The sequence below is a fragment of the Podarcis liolepis genome, assembly GCF_965112155.1.
Source record: "Podarcis liolepis genome assembly, chromosome: 7".
Classification (NCBI taxonomy): Eukaryota; Metazoa; Chordata; class Lepidosauria; order Squamata; family Lacertidae; genus Podarcis; species Podarcis liolepis.
Window position 1 is genome coordinate 22,198,979 of NC_139561.1, and position 20,608 is coordinate 22,219,586.

A 20,608-nucleotide genomic window follows, 5' to 3' on the forward strand; every position below is an offset into this window, starting at 1 on the left:
GACTCGGGTGAGCACAACTGCCGGGGCAGAAGCGGGTGTAACTTTTTGTCATGCATGGATGTCCAGAAACCACACTGAAAGCCTCGTAGAAGCAACGCAGCAACATTTTCAAAAAGGAGAAGTGATAATTTTTTGGGGGGGGGGACACGCTGGGGTAAAAAAAAAAAAGCAAAGGCAAAGGGCGTATTCTGTTTCGTAACAATAACGAAAAGCAACCCAGCAGAAAGATTCACACGAATGTTTATTTCGAAATGTCCTGAAATCCCAAGTGGGGACCTGTAACCAAATGCTGCACTGTATTCTCCCTCCTAAAAGCCCTGCTTGGGTTCAGGGTTCCAGCCGGCCGCTCCCTCTAAGCGTGGCCTTCCACATTTCTCCAACGGACACTCTATGTTGCATGACTGCAGAGCATGCTCAGTCTTCAAGGCCATGCAAGTCTCTTGGAGGATTTGCCCTCGTAAGTTGTTTGTTTGCTTTTGATGTGTGGGGTGGCTGGTTTGGTCTTTGGTACTTCTGCAATCCTTGGGATACCTCTGCATGTACCAATACCTCCCTCTTGTTTCTGAGCGGCCTCATCTTAGCTACAGTCCTGTTGGCACTCACCATCCAAGTTTGCTATTAGAAGACTCAAAAGTCGCTTTCCAGGAAGCATAGCTGCTGACCAGGCACGCACACAGTTTGTATTTGGCTGCAGTTGCTTTCATGCAGAGATTCATTGCAAGCTGCAAGAAGTTATTCTGTGTACTTAGGTATCCGAAATATTGTATTAAAACACACACACAGGCAAGGAAAGAACAATGAGTTCTCCATCTTTGATGCCTGAGATAGCAGAAGCTTATCTCAACAGTCCAACAGCCCTCAAGCTAGCCAAAGATCCAGACCATGGGAAGAGCATTCTGTGAACCATCTAGAGCAGCGGTTCTCAACCTGTGGGTCCCCAGATGTTGTTGGACTACAACTCCCATCATCCCTGAGCTCTGGCCTTGCTAGCTAGGGATGATGGGAGTTGTAGTCCAACATCTGGGGATCCACAGGTTGAGAAAGGCTGATCTAGAGAAAGAGTTTGTGTGTGTGTTTGAGTATGTACACTCCACAAGAAAGGACTCTAGGATCTGCAGCTCTAGCCCTTTATCGACCACCACTCCTCAATAAAGAAGAGAAAACAGATGTCATCTGGAATGTGTGATGTTTCAGAAGGTAGCATTCTGTCCCCTTAAATTCCCGCTAGCTCTCAGACTGGGAGCAGATCTAGAGCTCTAAGTTTTGTCATCTAGCTGCTCAGTTGAGCTCAAATCTCCATCGAAAGCAATGTCTGTTTCACAGTGGAGCTCTCCAAGGTCCTGAAGAACTTCAGCAATTCCTGCTTACTAACTGAATCTGAGGGATGTGGGTGGCGCTGTGGGTTAAACCACAGAGCCTAGGACTTGCCGATCAGAAGGCCGGCGGTTCGAATCCCTGCAATGGGGTGAGATCCCGTTGCTCGGTCCCTGCTCCTGCCAACCTAGCAGTTCGAAAGCACGTCAAAGTGCAAGTAGATAAATAGGTACCGCTCCAGCAAGAAGGTAAACAGCGTTTCTGTGCGCTGCTCTGGTTGGCCAGAAGCAGCTTAGTCATGCTGGCCACATGACCCGGAAGCTGTACACTGGCTCCCTTGGCCAATAAAGCAAGATGAGCGCCGCAATCCCAGAGTCGGTCACGACTGGACCTAATGGACCTTTACCTTTACCTTTAACTGAATCTGACACCCTGTAAACTGCAATCTGCTGATCAGCACTCAGGAAATTCCAGCCGAACTCTCCAGTGAAAGCTTTGCTTCCTATTCTGCAGGCTGTCCCAGCTCAGATGGCTAGGCAGCCCAGGATAATTCAAAAAGAAACAAAAAGGACAGAGGGGCAGAGAGAAGAGCATGGGGAGGAGAGACACACTAAGAGTTTCAGAATGGGGGAAGACACAAGAATCTAGATGATCATGCTATATATGAAGCAATAATATCAGTTTTCAAGGGAGGTGTGTGAGACGCTTACCAGTCCCAGCCATTCCTTTATGAATCCTTCAGTCTAATGCTTGCTCAGGACAAAACAAGGGAATAACAGTTACAAAAGAAAAGGGGGGAAAGCTTCAAGTGAAATGACACACAACTGCAGCAGCCACAGCAGCAATGCACTATTAGGCAGAAGGTGGTGAAGGGAAAAGCAACACACTACCCCCATCATGCTCGCTGCTCCCACTTTCCCAGATATCTTTGCGCCTAATATAGCATAGCCCTTGCACCTGTGCATTCAAGAAAGGACACCTCGCCTCACAGCAACCTGCTTAGTACAGTCTCCTGCCAAGGCCGTTCTTCAGATGCTCAAATGAGGAGGTATAAATGACTTAGGTCCCAAACATTCCCTGCAGACCCTTCTCAGGTGTTAAACACAGCAGGCAGAGTGAGTGTGGCTTGGCACTTCCACTGCCCTCAGAAGTTCAAGGTGGCATTGGCTTAGGAGAAGGCATTCTCTGTGGCTGCACAAATTCACTGCACAAAGTTCAAAATATTTTCTAAATGATGCAGATGCAACCTTAAAAAGCAGCCCAACTCACTGTTTCAGCAACTAAACTTAAACAAGTCTTTGTTGGACAGGAATGTGGTAGGCTGGACAGGCGACAGCCAGAATATCCAAGTTCCCTTTCTCTCTCCCCCCCCCCACCTCACCTTTTGTTTTGTTTTTCAGAGCTGATCTGTCATTACCAAAAATAATGCTTATTTTTAGATATGAAATGTTAAATTACTGACTCTGCTGTGAATATTTGCTTTAGATTATAATTAGGCCCATGGACAGGGACTGTTTTAATTTTTGCATGGAGCCTAACAACATATAATACTAACGCTATCAATGGGTGTTTTTTAATGCTGCTATGGTTTGTATCTGGCCATCAACGTAGGCAACACAACTCTACTCCCTCCTCCAGAAAGCTGAGACACTGACACAGTTTGCAGGTAATGTTGAGCCAAACTATGGCTTAGCATGAGCATACAAACATATGGGTTCTCTGGGCTAAGATCATGGCCACTGAACTCCTCCCTAGTACTACTACTACTACTAATTTATTATTTATACCCTGCCCATCTGGCTGGGTTTCCCCAGCCACTCTGGGCGCCTTCCAACAGAACACTGAAATACAATAACCTATTAAACATTAAAAGCTTCCTTAAACAGTGCTGCCTTCTAAAAGTTTGGTAGTTGTTTTTCTACTATTGCAACAACACTACCTGGGGCTAAGCTATGGTTTGACTTAGCGTTATGTTCAAGCCTGGGCTCATGGTTTGTTTCACTTCAGACAAAGCACAAGTGGTAAATGCCAAACAAACCTTGGTTAGAGTTTGTGGTTTGTCTGCAGCAAGACGAACCATATACACCAAAACCGTGGCTTAGCTCCAGGCAGTGCAGCAGTATCAGGAGAGGACTGCTGTGGCTGGGATCTTCACTCCAGGAACCTGTGCCTCTAACTCACATATGCTAAACCACAGCTTGGCTTGCCATCTAATGTGAACCAGGTCACCGAATCTATGCAGGCAGCTCGTTTAAAACAATCATTCCTTCACGTTGCAGCAGAAAGAAACTGATTCCATGCATGATAGACAAAGGGAGTCATGAGAAGAGGAGAGAGGAAAACAAAACCAAGGGGTTGGGGAGAGGGAAGACCTAAGCAAACGGCCAGCAGGAATGGAAATCATGGAAGGGGAGATGCACACGCCAGAGAACCTACCTTCGCTTTGCTGGCTCCCTGCGCTGCCGCTCCCATAGCTGAAGCCTGGGTCCTGGTAGGCCGGCGGGAAACACGGAGGGGCAAGGGGGTATTGGTAAGGATAGCCTTGCCCCAAGGGCCAAGGCGTGGCCGGGTGCGGGAGGGGGCCCAGGGTGTCTTGGTCTGAAGCTCCGCTGGAACCATTGTTAAGGTTCAGTGCAGCCAGATCTGGAGACGGAAAGGAGAAAACAACTTCCATGATGGCGCAGACACACGGAGCAATATGGCTCAGGGGCAGAGTACGTGATTTGCATGCAAAAGGTCTCAGGTTCAATCTCTGGTATCTTCAGCTGGGGCTGGGAAGGACTTGAGACCTGGGAAAGCCATTGCTGATCAGACCCTTCCCCAAAGGGCGTAAGGAGGGGAACTTACTGCCACAGAGATCACCAAAGACGTAGTAGCACTGCTCTGAGAACGTGATTTTGTTCACAGTGTGCCTGAGGTAGCCATGTTTCAACATGCTGCTGGCGTACTTCCGGGCCTCCCTTCGGTCTTTAAAGCCCTCCACGTGTGTGTAAAGCCAGTCGACCACGTCCGCTCCTGCAAACAGCAAGGGGAGTAGTCAAAGGGGGGAAAGCACCTCCAATTTGGTAATTCCACACTGCTCCCCACCTATCCACCCAAACCGGCACTCCTGGTAAAAATGACAACTTGTTTATTTTACATTGCCTGTGCCCTCGCTTGCTTTCAGTCCCCATTGCCCTCGCTTGCTCAGTGCGGTGTAGTGGTTAAGAGAGGTGGACTCGTAATCTGGGAAACCGGGTTCGTGTCTCCGCTCCTCCACATGCAGCTGCTGGGTAACCTTGGGCCAGTCACACTTCTCTGAAGTCTCTCAGCCCCACTCACCTCACAGAGTGTTTGTTGTGGGGGAGGAAGGGAAAGGAGAATGTTAGCCGCTTTGAGACTCCTTCGGGTAGTGATAAAGCGGGATATCAAATCCAAACTCTTCTTCTTCTTCCTCTCTCAGTGATTTCATTATGTAGCCAAATCTGGTTTGGCAGAGAGTATTCAGATTGCTTAAAGCTACTGAAGCTGGGGGAAACATGTTTCAGATAAATACACTACAGAATAAGTGGGAGTAGCAGCTGGTGCTATGTTCCCTCCTTGAAACCATGGTTTGCCAACCCTACTTTCAAGCCCTGGTTACCATGGACCCCAGCTATTGTTAACCAGAGTTACGGCTGGTGCTGTGGACAAAACCATTAACTGTGATGAGGAAGAGTAGGAAGAACTGAAGGGGGAAAGGAGGAGGAGGAGGAGAAGAAGAAGTGGAGGCTGCTCACTACCTGTGATTAAAGGATGGGCTGCATTACATTTGCACTGCCCCATGCTCTTGTGTGAACCTGGTGCCCTCCAGTTGTTTTGGACTACAAATCCCATCAGCCCCAGCAAGTAAAGGCTGTCTCATGCTACACCGTCATAGAATCATAAAATTGTAGCGTTGGAAGGGACTGCCAAGGGTCATCTAGCCCAACTGCTATGTTGACTCTCTCCCTGTTCAGGGGAAAAAACACACAAGCTGTGACAGTAATTCACACTTCCTCATCCAAGCTGGCAGGGTAGCAAAGTGGCACAAACCGTAATCCAGAACAGGAAAGGGAATATTTTGCCTCCAGAGTTGACATCACTGTATGCTGGATTTCCATTGGCCCAACTCAGCCTTCCCTAGCCTACAACTCCCATCAGCCCCAGCCAGGAATGGCCACTGGTCAAGGATGATAGGAGCCGGAGTCCAGCAGCATCTGAAGGGCACCATGATGGTGAAACCTGGTTTGGTTAGCTCCTTCATAAGCACCCACACAAGCAAACGTCATCGGCGGCAAAAAAGAAAAGCTCAATTTAGTAAGGTACCTTTTCTCCCACCCTCAGCCTCAGAAGCAGGAGTCACTCACCTATTACTGCATTGGAGATGGTGATTTTTAACCACATCCTGTCCCGAATCTCAAGGCCAGAATCCGACAACTGCATAACCTTGACAATGGTGGCCATGTCGCTTTTAACAGTTAAAGGGGATTCGTCCAGCTCTGAAAAAAAAGGAAGAGCAGACAGAGATGTTGCTATAAAGGAAACAAGGAATGGATGGAGGCCGAGAGGGAAAGCGGGGATGGGGGGTGGGGCAAGCAGTTTTACGCAAGGACAGCCCTGCCATGAGGAAAGCTGAGGTGGGCATTTTAGCGTGGATGTTGCAGAGAAAGAAAAGGACCTGACCATGAGGTAAAATCAGCCAGCAACTCCTCCTGCACAAGCCTAACTGAAATGAACTTCAGCTGAGGAAGAGAGAAGTAGACAGGGTGTGAGGAAAACTGGTCCCCTCCATTTTGTCCGCCTCATTTGGAGGCGAAAAACAAGAAAGGCATTGTTTCCGACGTACTTTGGCTGAAATGTGAAACTCATTGCTGATGGGGGCTGATCAGGGCAGCAGAAAACTCCCCATCATTACACACCCACATGATGACATGGAGCAGTTCTGAGGGGATTCTGGGAGAGAAATGATAGCTGCCTGAGGCTACCATTCCCCCCCTCAGAATGGTGAAAGGGATCATTCTGGCAATACTTTGCATGAGCTGTGAAACTTATCACAGGTGGAGGCTGTGGTGGCAGGGTATTGTTGTTGTTGTTTAGTTGTGTCTGACTCTTCGTGACCCCATGGACCAGAGCACGCCAGGCACTCCTGTCTTCCACTGCCTCTCGCAGTTTGGTCAAACTCATCCTGGTAGCTTCGAAAACACTGTCCAACCATCTCATCCTCTGTCGTGCCCTTCTCCTTGTGCCCTCCATCTTTCCTAACATCAGGGTCTTTTCCAGGGAGTCTTCTCTTCTCATGAGGTGGCCAAAGTATTGAAGCCTCAGCTTCAGGATCTTTCCCCCTCATTTTCATGTTACCCATCATGATGCTGAGTTGCTTCCAACTCAGTTATGCCCAGAGGAGGCTCGTTGAAATGAATGAACCTAAGGTAGCCACATCCATTAACTTCTATGGGTCTGCTCTGAGTGGGACTGGCATCAGGTACAACCCAGAGTGCGTTTCTGAGGCGATTCTGGGGGAGGGACAATGGCTGCCACAAACCAGCATTTTCTTCCCCCTCAGAACAAGGCGAACAAAAAAGGAAAAGAGACGGGCCATTTTCTATTCAAAGCCACCCAAAAATCCAGTGGAAAGTTTTTGTTTGTGAACTTTGAGCCTTAGGGAAGTGAATTAGCAGCAGTTGGGTCTGCTCCTTCAGGTACCCAAACACCTCAGGCCCAGGCCTGAAGATTATACTGGCAAATCCTGCGTGGCTTCTCTTCATTTCGGCATGGCTTGTACTGAAGAACAGACAGCATGGAGGCCAGCAAGAAGGGGGCGGGTGTCATTATTTTGATCTCCCCCTACAGGCACCAAAGTCTCTTGAGCGTCCAAATAAATTTAATTGAATTCTCTTGCTTTTAATAGAGAACCTTGTCTAAAAAGGAGACTGGCCGGGGTGTATGTGAGATAACTTTCAAATTGAAGTGCCTGTGCTGCAGATACTTGGTGTTTTATTGGGGAGGTTATCTATATCTCTGTTTATCCAAATTTCATGTCGAGAATTCTATTGCGCAACTGCATTCTGTGAATGACACATGTATCTGGCCTTTTTGTGTAATTTAGGCTTTCTTCCCATTATTATTATTATTATTATTATTATTATTATTATTATTATTATTAAATAAATTGGATGTGAAACCTACACAAGGCTGAAGTAGTATATCTGAGATACTTCTATATATCTTTATCACATACAGCCCCACTTTAAGGGTGTTCACAAGTGAAGTATTCCAGATTAAAAGTGATGGTGTCACTAAGGGCATTTCCTTGGTCATGAAAGGTGTGGGGACGGCATGGGGAGGGGCTGACTAGAGTCACGTCAAACTGCCGTTCTGGCCTAGGGACCTGCCCTCAACCTGTCCCCGGGCTGTACCACTTTGCTGGGCTATACCGCTTCACCTGAAGGAGAAAGATGCTCACATGTTTTCACTCTGCGCATATGGAAAACTCAAATGTCCGGGAGAAGAGCCCTTCTCTCTAACAGGCTAGTTTTCTATGTGGAGGAAAAAATATTTATTTATTTGGGGGAGAACCCAGAAAATGAAGGGGGGAGAGGAAAGAATCAAGGATAGAAGCCAGGCAGCCAAGGCCAACCTGGCAATTGCCCAGACTAAAAAGTCAAGACTGAACCACAAGCTTTTATACCTCTATCAGGCCAGCAGGGAGACCAATGGGGTGCCAGGGTGGGTGGAGCCATCTAGGCACCCAGGGAGGCTGCCCTCAAGAATTTTTGGACTACAATTCCCATCAGTCCCTGGGGCAGAGAAGGGGGGGGAGAAACAAACAAACAAATAGGAGAGAGAGGAGTTGACAGGGGAGAGAGAGAAAAGAGGAAAGAGAGACCCTGGAGTTGATGAGAGTTGTAGTCCAAAACATCTGGAGGGCATCAGCTTGGCAAAGCTGCACTACCGGAACATGTCTGGATTTTATTTTTTAATGGAGCTACAGCACTGAATTAAGACCCAGTTCATTTCCCACAGAAACTTCGGGATCCACTTATTTTTCCATGCTTATGTCATCTGTCAGAAAAGGGGGGGAAAGCGCGTGGTGAAGGAAGACTTGGGAACACATAGATTCAGGCCATGCACCCCCTTGCAACACCAGAAGAACATCATCATCAACACCACAAAGGCTCCAGGGTCCCGTTTGCAACCAATTCTCGCCAGGTGCTCTGCGGCAACGTTTGGCTTTGGCAGGAAGTTAGTTTGGTTAGTAGCGAGGAAAGCAACCTGCAGTTTGGGTTTGACAACGTTCCGATTTGAATGTGTGGGGAGCAATAAATGGGGAGAGCCCATTGTGAGGGGTTTATGTATTGGTGTGTCTGGGGTGTGTGTGTGTGTGCGTGCGTAGGAGACTGACAAGACCACAGCAGAAACCACATGGAGATGGAAAGACCACAGCTGCCTGTTTTGGTTCCTACAGAGCAGCAACTGGTATCCAGAAGCATACTGCCTCTCACAGTAGCAAGAGAACAGAGCTGTCCTGGCTAGTAGCCACTGATAGAATTCAAGCTGCCCTCCAGGTTGGCAGCCATCACCATCTCTACATCTTCTGGAAATGAATGCCATAGTTTGCTTGTCTCCCCCTTGGAGCCAGCTGAGAAGAGGCTTGTAAAAACCAAAGAGCCTATCTAAATCCACTGAAAAAGACCCTCAGAACCGCATGCCAAGGGTCTCTAACGTCTGGGTGGTGTCAGCCTAAAACGTTATCTGTGGGGGAAGCCTCCTCCGTCCTTCCACGGATCCCCTTTAGGAAACCTGACTGCCAATTTTTGCTGTAGATTTTTTTTTTAAAAAAATCCTAGTAGTCCTTATTCTAGCAACTCGATTGTGAGAGGGGTCTCACATCGCTATCTCCCCAAAAGAATGCAAAGAATGTCACAGCAGCCAGCGGCAATCTGTCGGCAGACAGCCAAAGGCTCTAACAATCTCGAGTATGCACAGAATTGTGCATGCATGTGCCAGGGGCAGGGGACTTCAGCTCAGTGTTCCTCAACCTGGCGCCCTCCAAGCATTTTGGACCACAACACCCAACAGCCTCACCCAGCACAGAGATCGTCAGGTTGGAGAAGGCTGCTTTGGCTAAAATAAAGGCAAAGTCAGATATTTTTTGCTGATCTTCATGGGAAGCTGTCTAGCTAGCTCAGTTCAGCCTACACTGACTGGCAGCTGCTCTCCAGGTTTCTAGCCCTACCTGGAGATGCTGGGGATCAAACATGGGACCTTCTGCATGTGAAGCAGATGCTCTACCACTGAGCTATGCCCCTTCCCTTCTCTCTGCAGGATGGTACTGTAAAGGACTTTGAGGCTTCAACCAGTACCTATAGCAAGTTTTTTTGGAGTGGGAGGGAGGGTTGGGCAGTAGCCCTCCAACCCAAAGTATGCCCATCTCCACACCACTATCCAGTGTAGGGTAGCGGTTCAAGTGCTTCAATAGGACCTGGAAGACCAGGGTTCAGATCCCTTGGGCATGAAGTTCACTGAGTGACATTGCTCCAGTCACTGCTTCCCAGCCCAACCTACCTCACAGGGTTGTTGTGAACCATGTAAACCACCTTGAGTTTCTTGGAGGAAAAAGGTGGGGTGTGAAGGGCTAGAAGCCGTTCTAAAAGGCGAAGATATTTGAATGGTAAAATGAAAGAGAAAGAAAATTCCCCCCAGGCCTGTGCTTTACTAATGTAAGAAGAGCCCTGCTGAGCCCTTTCTGGTCCAGCAACTCTCTAGCCACTGTGGTTAATAGACACCGACAGCCTTATCCCCAGTGAATTTGCTAGTCCCCTAGCAAATAAGCAAATGTCCTTTAATGAGGACATCAGAAGGGCCCTGAAGCTGAATCAGACCAATGGCCCATCTAGTCCAGCAACCAACCAGATGCCCAACTGGGAATCCTGCAAGCAGGTCCCTGAGAGCATCACCCAACGTTCAACTCCCAGCACCTGACATTCAGAGGCCTCCTGCCTCCTACAGCAGAGGCAAATCACAGCTGCCGAGGCCTCACAGCTGCTGACAACCTTATCCTTCCGGGTTTTGGGTGGCCATGGGTGGAGGGAAAACAAGTTTTATGCTCCCCACAGCATTGTTGTTGCTGGAGCTCTTTGGCTTTTGGGATTTCTTTTGTGTGTGTGTGTCTTTTGTTTGGAGTTTTGTTTGTTTGGCTCTACACTGCCAGCCCTGCGCAGGAGGAAATAACCTGCCCGGTCCTGGCGGCAGTGTGACTTACTTTCCGAATCGGGAATTGAGCTTGTTAGTGAGGAGCTGGTAGAGGTGATGGTGCTCATGGAGGGGCTCATACCGTAACGGGGGTACGCTCCCGTCAGGGCCGTGGTATGAGAGATCCAGGCAGCGGGGTCGATCGGCCGCACGGGCTCAGCTGGAACGCGAGAGAAAACGGGGAGGGAGAAGAAAGGGTTAGCAGGCGTACTCTGCGGCGGTTCATCTCTTTCCTTTCAAAACTTACCGTATTTTTCGCTCTACAGGATGCACCCGACCATAGGACGCACCTTGTTTTAGAGGGGGAGAACAAGAAAAAAAAATCTCCCCCTCTCTGCTCAGCGCCCCTTCAGCGAAGCGGCAGGAGAAACAGAGCCCCTTCCATTTCTCCTCCCGCTTGGCTGAAGGGGCGCTGCGCAGCTCTCCCTCTCTGCTGAAGCCAAGAGAGACTTGCTCTCCCGGCTTCAGCAAAAGGAACCCAAAGCATTTGGAGCGCAGTGCGAGGTCCCGCTGCGCTCCAAAGGCTTCAGGCGGCTATCCCTGAAGCCTGGAGAGTGAGAGGGGTCGGTGCGCGCCGACCCCTCTCGCTCTCCAGGCTTCAGCGAAAGCAACGTGTAGCCTCCGGAGCGCGGAGGGAGCGCTCCCTCTGCGCTTCAGACGCTTTGCGTTGCTATCACTGAAGCCAAGGAGCCTGCATTCGCTCTATAGGACGCACACACATATCCCCTTAATTTTGGAAGGGGAAAAAGTGCGTCCTATAGAGCGAAAAATACGGTATATCCTGTCTCCCTAGAGAAGCATTCAAGGCGGCTTTAGGCACAAGAAAAAGCTGCGTGCAACATGGCTCCCGAAACCTCCCCCTCTTCCCCACCCCCAGACCACTTGAAAAGGGCTGAGGGTCTTGGCAAACCCTTAACAAATGTCTCTATAATGTACAGTGCTGGATGCTAGGTGGTTCCTAATGGTATTTGTATTGCTTCTCACATATATTTGCATTTTATTGCATTCCGCAGAATTCAAACCGTGAATACAATGAAATACAATATTCATTTTCTTTTATTGTTTCACACAATTTAGACACCGCTTGGTTGTAAACAACAATAACAACCTCAAAGCAGTTTATAAAAAAGGTAGAACAATAAGATTGTCAATAAAAACAATTAACAACAATAATTTGAAACGTTCAGAGAGATTAAAACCATCAGTAAACTAAAAGCAGATGAAAACACGTATCATTGTTCTAAACATCTGGGTAAGCTTGTCAAAAGAAGGAGATAAGGAAAACACAATTAAATATCAATATTTTATATTTATGTTGTGAACTGCCCTGAGATCTATGGGTATAGGGCGGCATAGAAATTTAATTAATCATCACCATCATCTTCCAAGACCATCTGACATAAAAGCTGCCTTGACTGCCCCTGCTAAAAAGGCTCTGCGTCCTGAGTACCTATTGGCCAGTTTTCTTAAAGCATAAATAACAAGCTGGGCTTTCTGCCCTTGTCTAGCCAAGCAGAGCAGGATTCTGCTTGTTTCATTTCAGGGTCCAGCTCAAACCTACACTTTCAGTTCCAGCAAATAACCTCAGGGACTCTGGGCTGGAGAACACCCCCCCCCCCCTTCGAGGCTGAATCCAAGGCAAGGCTGGTGGGGCCCATAAATACAGTTAGCTTTAGGAAGAGTCATAAGGTGTCTAAAGCTTTCACTTTACTGGTCCAAGTTCAGGTCAGAATAGTATTTAGTCTCATCTTCCCTTCTGTAAGAAATATGGGTCAGGTAGACTGCATGTGTAGATTGTTTTTATTTTATATCTATGTCATTTTAAATTGTTATAGATATTAATGTTGTATTTTTAGTTTTAGATTTTGTGATTTATGTGGAAATGTTTTCCATTTGGTTGCATACCTTTTGATGTTTTTATTTATTGTTTATGACTTTTGTTATGCTGGTAATTATGTAAATCTTGCCATGTTGTAAGCTGCCTTGAACATTGTTTTAACTACAGAAAGGCGGCATACAAATAAAATGATGATGATGATGATGATGATGATGGATCCATAGTTTACAAATGCATAAACCCTGCTGCCATGTCTGTTTTACCAAGGATTTCCTTGTGCCAGCCCTGACTCTTATTTATTTCCTTCCTGCATTTACATTCTGCCCAATTAACTGCATCCTCTGGGAGGCTCACAAATTGAAAATAATTAAAATGCAAAAATGAAATAATTTAGCAAGCAAGGCAATAGAGACAAAAGTAGCACCAGCATAGAATGAGCATAAAAAACTGTGTGAAGCAGCATAAAAATGGTTTAGAAGAGGGGCGTCCAACTTCCAAGAGATCTACTCACACGATTAACATCTGGCAGTGATCTAAACCAGCCTTTCTCAACCTGCAGGTCCCCAGATGTTGTTGGATTACAACTCCCATCATCCCTAGATAGCAAGGCCAGAGCTCAGGGATGATGGGAGTTGTAGTCCAATATCTGGGGACCCACAGGTTGAGAACCGCTGATCTAAACCCTTTTTGGGGGAGATTCAGGTAAAAGTTGTTGAGCTTTTTTAGGGAGGAAAGTCCCGTTTTGGGGGTGGGGAGATCAGGTCAAACTTGTTGTGCTTCTTTTGGGGAGGAACATTCCATATTTTGTAGGGTTCAGTTCAGAATTGTTGAGCTATTTTGGGAACATCCCGTTTATGTGCAGGTTAAGGTCTAATAAATGAAAACAGGTGCTAAGCGATAGAGCACTAAGGAGACAGTCAGCCTTGCAGCGAAAAGGCTGGATGGAGGAGCCAGCAATCTACCGCAATCTACCAAATCTACCAAAACCTACCAGGGATCGACCAGTCAATCCAGATCGACCCATTGGACATCCCTGGTTTAGAAGATGAATCCATTTCATTGGATGACTCCCTAGATGTGTGTTCTTCAACCTCAGGTCCCCTGATGTTGTAGGACTACATTTCCCATCAGTCCCAGCCAGCAGGACCAACAGTCGGGGATGGTAGGAGTCGTAGTCTAACAACACCTGGAGATTACATAGCCTCTCCACTAGCATCACTGCTCTAGATAAAAAGTTTCCCTCTTTCCACATCATCATCATCAGCACCACTCCTTTATAAAACCTTATGCCATGAACTGTGTGTTCTTTAAGGCTGTTTGCAATGGCTGGATCACTCACCTCTGGGGATTGTGAAATAACTCCGGGGCGTCGGATCCCAGCATTTGGCCACTGTTAGGCTGATAGGGCTGGAGAAAAAAATATAGAAAACAGATATATATTATGAAGGGAACGAAAACAGAACACTCAAAGGAATCACCTTATTACGTTCTGTCAATGGCTGCCTATCAGGCTTCCCACCAGCCACATGGTTCCGGGCTCCTAATCTCACCACCTCTCCACCCTTTGATTCTACGCTGAGCTCTTAACTCAATAAAGCTCAAGTGCTAGAGTCCATCCCAGACAACACCACTTCAAACTCACAGGGGTGGGAAGGAGAGAGACCTTACAGTGGTGCCTCGCAAGACGAAAAGAATCCGTTCTGCGAGTCTCTTTGTCTTGCGGTTTTTTCGTCTTGCGAAGCAAGCCCATTAGCGGATTAGCGGATTAGCGCTATTAGCGGCTTAGCGGATCAGCTGATAAGCGGCTTAGCGGATCAGCTGTTAAGCGGCTTAGCGGATCAGCTGATAAGCGGCTTAGCGGATCAGCTGATAAGCGGCTTAGCGGATCAGCTGTTAAGTGGCTTAGCATCAGCTGATAAGCGGCTTAGCGGCTTGGGAAAAGGGGGGGGGAGGGGAAAAAACCCGCAGGAACTCGCAAGACATTTTCGTCTTGCGAAGCAAGCCCATAGGAAATTCATTTTGCGAAGCACCTCCAAAACGGAAAACCCTTTCGTCTAGCGGGTTTTCCGTCTTGCGGGGCATTCGTCTTGCGGGGCACCACTGTATTTTGATTGCCCCGCCACGTTAAAACTCAACAACAAAAAGGGACGACACCTCACGGCATCTAGTAAACTAGTGCACCAAGGAGAAAACTTGTAGTCCTCTCTGTGCCTTGAGATACCAGTTTTCTACACGCAGGAAGTTTTAAAAAGAATAACTTGGAGGTTATCTGATATATCATGTCCTCACATCTCCTCCCTCCATGCAGCCCAATGTGGGACAAGCCCCAAAGAACTCACTGTGAGTCTCAGGGTCTGGGTTTTGAGGACTTGGCAGTCTTATTTACACAGCCCCCCGAATACACGACAACATTGTCTCTTCATAACCCCGAGCCTGAACCCAGGCTGATTTTGGGAGTCAAATCAAATGAAATCATTTATTATACAGTCTCAGACCAGATAAAACACAGCACACAAAGAATGAAAAGTATGAGCATTAAAACACACGCTTGTTTAAAATACAATATAATACAAAGGACAGATTTTGGGAGGTTGCTCTCTGCACTGGCTGCAGTCAATGAGCTGTACCAAGTTTTACTCAGAGTATACCCACTGAAATTAGTGCTGACTCCATTAATGTTAATGGATTTACTCTGAGTAGGACCACCACTGGATACAAGACCTCAACTGCAGGAGTAACACAAACGCACAGCGCCCTGGCTTTGCTATGATCACTCACCCCGGCTTGGAGACGATTTCCCGCAAGACCCGCACTGCGTCATCGTTGCTCATGTTCTCGAAGTTGACCTCGTTCACCTGGAGTGCAACAGGTGAGGAATCTGTTATCGCCAGGGGTTTCCCCTCCAAATCGTAAGAAGATGAAGAGGAGACTTGCTTTGGGTCAGGTCAAAGGCCAAGCATTCCGTTCTCAATGCAGCCAATCAGGAGCAGAGGCAGATTATGGGCTGGTTTTCCCACACTGGGCGCCAAGCCAAAAGGGCACTGCAGGGGGTGCCACAACAATGGCAAACAATGGAAGGCAAGAGGCTTGGGTGGGGGGAATTTCAGTGCTGCACTGGGTGCCGCTGAAATTCTTAAGCGCCAAAATCTGCCACTGTCAGAAGCCCAGGAGGAGGACATGAGCACAACGGGTGCCTCCCAGCTGAACACTGGACTGAACGCTCATAGCCGAGAGCCCTGCTCCAAGGGACTACATCAGGTGTGTGGATCCTGTGGTCCTCCAGATATAGCTGGACTCCCATCAACCCCAGCAAGCATGACCAATGGTCGGGGATGATGGGAGTTGTAGTTCAACATCTGGAAGGCCATAGCTTCCCCACACCTGGCATACAAGGATGGCTCAGTGTGCCCCTCTAGACCTGTCTACCTGGCCCTCGGCAATCTCGTCAGGCCACACCACCTCCCCAGCCCTGCTTAGCATCCTCCTGGGGTGTTTTTGCCTGGATGGAATGCGTCCTTCAACTCGGATGATGCCTCTTGCTTGACAAGGTGGAGGACAGAGAGGCGTGTGTGTGGAAACCAACCTGCTGTACAAAGATTACATTTTAACTTCATTACCCCGCCCACTTTTGCCTCTGGCCCCACCCACCAGTGAGAGCATCTCCACCCCCATCAGGATGCTGGATCTGCTGGGCCTTCACCCCGATTTAGAGGCCAAGCTCTCCTTAGGAGCCTATGCTTGTGCCAACCTGTAAGAGCATGTCCCCCGGTTCAATCCTTCCGTCAGCCGCCACAGCGCCGCCTTTCATGATGGAGCCTATGTAGATGCCACCATCTCCTCGGTCGTTGCTCTGGCCCACGATGCTGATTCCTAGGAAGTTGTATTTTTCTGGAAAGTAGAGAGGAGGAAGAGTGTGCAAATGTGCAATTGGAGGAGGGTCACAGGTGGCCTTCTAAATATACCCCCCTTGTCCCCTGCTGGAAGGGTCTAGGGGTCTAGGGCTCTCCCCCCCTCCCCCCCCCCCCGCGCAGGACTGGGCCATTCAGATGGTGAAGGGAGAGAAGCAAGGTTAGCTGAGGCATGGAACTAGCAATTTTGAAAGGCAAGTCACCATGGTCTTAAGACCAGGGTAGCCAACACAGTTGTCAGACTCCCAATGCCCACTATAACAATTGTGTTTTGAAATATATCCCCTAATTGCAACTTTTTATGTCTTTGTTTTGTTCATGTGCAAAAAAACCACCCAAGCAGCCAGTCATGCAGAGACACAGCCAGGAGCCTCCTTTCTGGATGTTGCTCCCAGTTCAGGGACAGGGAACTTCCATAAGTTGTTCCAACTCCCATCATCCCTGACCACTGGCCATGCTGGCTGGGGTTGATGGGAGCTGGAGCCCAACAAGATCTTGATGGCACCATGCCACTTCCCTTAGTTTCCAAGGTACGGAGTTACTGGTTATGCACACCTAGCTTGCTTTGGTAGAGGCAAGATGGGTAAAGAGTCATTGCCACAAATGTGCACATTTTGCGACTGCGTTTACAATTCCTTGTGAGCATGCCATGACATAACAGCAGCTCAGCCAATGGGGCTTACCCATGTTGAGGGTGACAGTGATGATGTTCAGGGACATGGTAGAGTCTGTGATGCTGCTGAAGGAAGACGACTGAAAAACAAAAAGAAGAAGCTGGCAATAATTTGCAGATTCTGCAGTTCAGAACGTGGTGATTGCAAGAGTTGGATGGGCAATGACATAGGAAGAAAGCCAAGAAATGGTTCAAAGGCCAACTTCTGTGGCATCCTTATAAATAAGCCTACAACATGAGGCTGCTAGCCCACACGTACCTATGTTAGCCTCGAAAACAGGAGGAAAAGAAGACATTTCTTTCATTGCCAGGGGATAGTTGTTACTCACCACAGGTGACCAGGCAACAGCTATTTACAGTTTTGTCTAAAGCAGGGACCTGCAGCTCTCTAGATGTTTTTGGACTACAATTCCCATCATCCTGGAATACCAGCCATGCTGGCTGGGGCTGATGGCAGTTGGAGCCCCACAGGTCCTGTTCCCCCCCCCCTTACGCTCTTAACGAAGTCCGCAAGCTCCAAACCACAAAGGCTTACCCGGTCGATCTGTCGCATCTTCTGTTTCCGGCGACGGCGTTTGTGTTTCCGGATGAGACGGGACGAAGTGCTTTGTTCTGTGGAGCTACTCAACCTGGGAGGGGTAGAAAGAGGGCCAAAAAAAGAAATCAAGAGAAAATTCAGAACACATGTTGACAGGTTGCAAAATTTGCTTTCTTTTGCCCTCAGAGTTGAGCCTGCTGCCGGTGAAAACACACTGCGTTGTATCCAACTCAAAATGAATGGATAAAACTTTATTTGCGTTAGCCATCGGCCATAGCAACAAAAGAGCATTGTGATATACACAGAACAAAATAAAAAGTCGATTATAATAAAACACAGTTTAGGATCCTGAATCAGCAGTCAAACAGTGGACCTTATACTGATTGCCCCAGCTAAAAAACCTTGCAACCTTTGCTGTCATCTGCCAGGAGAAAAGACACCATGGCAGTGATTGGACGACCTGGAATGGACAATAAAAGAGGGGTGATAATCTTGTTCCTCAGGTCTTTGTAAAGAGTGCAGTTTGGGGGTGACGACAACTGGGTTTTGGGGGAGCACTGTTTGTTGGCTCTCTTGTACTCCTTCCTACGAAGGATGGTCCGATGGGCAGACTAGGAAGGTGCAGTTGGTCCTTAAAGAGACTCCACTGAGAAGCCGTCACCTGCTGTCTAGTGGCTCACCACAAGGGGGAGCCGCAGGGTGATGCAGCCGTTCTCGACTCCCGAAGTTTCCAAAACAATCTCGTTTCTCAAAAAGACGGGAAGGAAAGCGGAATGGAAACAATGTGCTGTTTAAATTAGGCATCCCACAAACAATGATCTCACTCAATATGTTTATCTCACAGGGGAAGAGCTCAGGGATTGTCAGCGCTATTGCACAGACCGCATTAACTGTGGTTCACTCAAGCAACCCAAATAGGAAAGGGCAGTTCTGTTATTTGGTTGCAAACCCGGGTTTGCCACTGACTGGACCAAGCCAAGCTAAGCCAGACTGTGGGAACCTGTAATCTGTCGCAATTGATGGAGGAGAAATTCAAACTCATTTGCTATTGACGAGAAACTCCCTAACTCTGCCTCACAAACCAATATGCAAACCAAAACATGGCTATTCTCTGAAAATTCACACTTCTTTGATTTTTACAATGCAGTTGTCCAACGGAGCAATATGTTTATAAATGCATGTATTAGGGGAGAAGTGCATAAAAATGCATTGATTCAATAAAGATACTACAAAAATCCACTATGTTAGGAGAAACCAATAACAAAAATGTGTACATGACTCAAAATTGCGCGCATATATATATATATGGTGAAATTTGCACTAAAATGCTGGTTTAAAAAAAAGTCATTGTGAAAATGTAAGTCACAAATTGCTGTGGAAATGTCGAGAACTGCAAAAATGAGTAACTTAAGAGAACCAATGTAGGGAAAGGAGTTTTAAACCTGCAAACCCTCCTGGCACTGCATTCCCAGATATGAATAATTCCTTCTTCCCCCCTTCCCCCAGAAAGCCTGCGAATTGATTAATAGCTACTTTTTGCCAAGGGAGCGCAGTGTGTGGTAGGAATTGACAGATCTCTCCATTCATCATGAAAAGGAAAGGTCTGTGGCTCGGCTGCAGAGCATCCCCTTTGCACGCAGAAGGTTCCCTATCAGGTGTAGTATTCGATGCAACTCTACATCTATCCAGAAAAGAAAAGAAAAAAACAGAGTACTTACTCTCTGGCTGCATGCATGGCATACATTTAAAGCACACCGCTAAGAATCCTGTGAACCGTAGTTTGTTAAGGATGCTGGGAATTGCAGCTCTGTGAGGGGTAAGCGACAGTTCCTGGGATTCGAGGGGGGGTGCTTCAACTGTACGCAGACGCATATTTCTCAAAGAAGAAAGAAGACCAGAGTACTCACGCACAGGTGGGGCATGAGGAATGTGCCCCCTCTCTTAACACAATTTCCAGGCCTCCTTTCTCAGCCCCACAATGCCCCCTCCTGCCCCCCCCCCGCGCAAGTTGCTGGTGCCCGACTTGAGAACACAAGTGCACTTATGCCGGTGTGTCCTTTCGCAATGCCAGACAAAAAGCTTTGTTATTCTGTCCTCTTGCTGTCGGTGCAAAATAATCCATCCCCTTCCACATCTCAGAAGCTGCTGCCACCGCCGCCCCCCTTCCCCAAGCTCCCCCACCGACGGAATGTCTCATCCGCTTATGAACATCATCTTTGTAATATTAAACAACATACCTTGGCACATTCCACCCCGACGCACTGGATGGCCAGCCAGCCAGTCACTCGCTTTTGCCAAGACTCCCTCCCTCAGCTCAGAAAGGGAAAAGGGGGAAAGAGGCCCTCCATAGCAGCCTCTGCAGCCGTTCGTTGTATTTTATTTATTCTTCTACAGGGAAGGATAAAAATCTGGAGCGGGGGCGGGGAAAGGGGTGTTATGAAAATGTACACTGGGGCTGGATCTAGTTGGATCCAGCATGCGACGCTCCAGTAACCCACTTTGGGCTGCTCTTAATCCAATCCCAGCATGGATCGTCCACCGCTACAGAAATATTCCACTTATTCTTAAAAAAAATGGGAGAGGAAAGTGGTGGGGGTAAAAGGTGCCGTGCTCCTTAGAGAAGCCTAAAAGGGGGTGGGGGGGAGAAGAAAATGGATCAGAAAGTACCATCTCATTGGGCAAGTGGAGGGTGGGTGTTCTTTAGGAAGTTGGTGACAGAGCACCCTCCTTCCCACGCGGAGAAAAACCGCGCTATCCCAATCTCTTGCCACCTTGAGAACAGTCCAAGTTTGGCTTTTTAAAAAATAAAAAAGGACAGGTGTGGAAGGCATCACGAAGCCTTAGTGGCACAGGAGGGACATAAATTATTATTTCTTTGGTATTTAATGCCTCCTAGGCTTATTAATGGGATGCAGGTGGTGCTGTGGGTTAAACCACCGAACCTAGGACTTGCCAATTAGAAGGTCGGCAGTTCGAATCCCTGCGACGGGGTGAGCTCCCGTTGCTCGGTCCCTGCTTCTGCCAACCTAGCAGTTCGAAAGCATGTCAAAGTGCAAGTAGATAAATAGGTACCGCTCCGGCAGGAA

At 47.9% G+C, this 20,608-nt stretch overlaps 1 protein-coding gene across 7 annotated transcripts in view; it reads right to left on the bottom strand.

Moving 5' to 3' along the window:
• Positions 1-20,608, bottom strand: part of DVL1 (dishevelled segment polarity protein 1) — a 126,142-nt gene that overhangs the window by 42,897 nt on the left and 62,637 nt on the right. For 4 of the 7 annotated variants that reach the window (XR_014528396.1, XR_014528397.1, XM_083512998.1 and 1 more), the window contains exons 6-14: positions 17,520-17,613; positions 16,995-17,064; positions 16,152-16,291; positions 15,182-15,258; positions 13,743-13,810; positions 10,577-10,726; positions 5,682-5,813; positions 4,162-4,329; positions 3,751-3,957 (exon numbers count right to left, since the gene is read on the bottom strand). Coding sequence is in view for 4 of the 7 variants with exons in the window: in XM_083512998.1 (XP_083369124.1) it covers positions 3,751-3,957; positions 4,162-4,329; positions 5,682-5,813; positions 10,577-10,726; positions 13,743-13,810; positions 15,182-15,258; positions 16,152-16,291; positions 16,995-17,064; positions 17,520-17,613 (1,106 nt within the window). In the remaining 3 variants the exon portion in view is untranslated. Of the gene's footprint in view, positions 1-2,024; positions 2,064-3,750; positions 3,958-4,161; positions 4,330-5,681; positions 5,814-10,576; positions 10,727-13,742; positions 13,811-15,181; positions 15,259-16,151; positions 16,292-16,994; positions 17,065-17,519; positions 17,614-20,608 lie in introns of all 7 variants that reach the window. The other 3 variants (XR_014528398.1, XM_083513000.1, XM_083513001.1) reach the window with 2 other exon arrangements.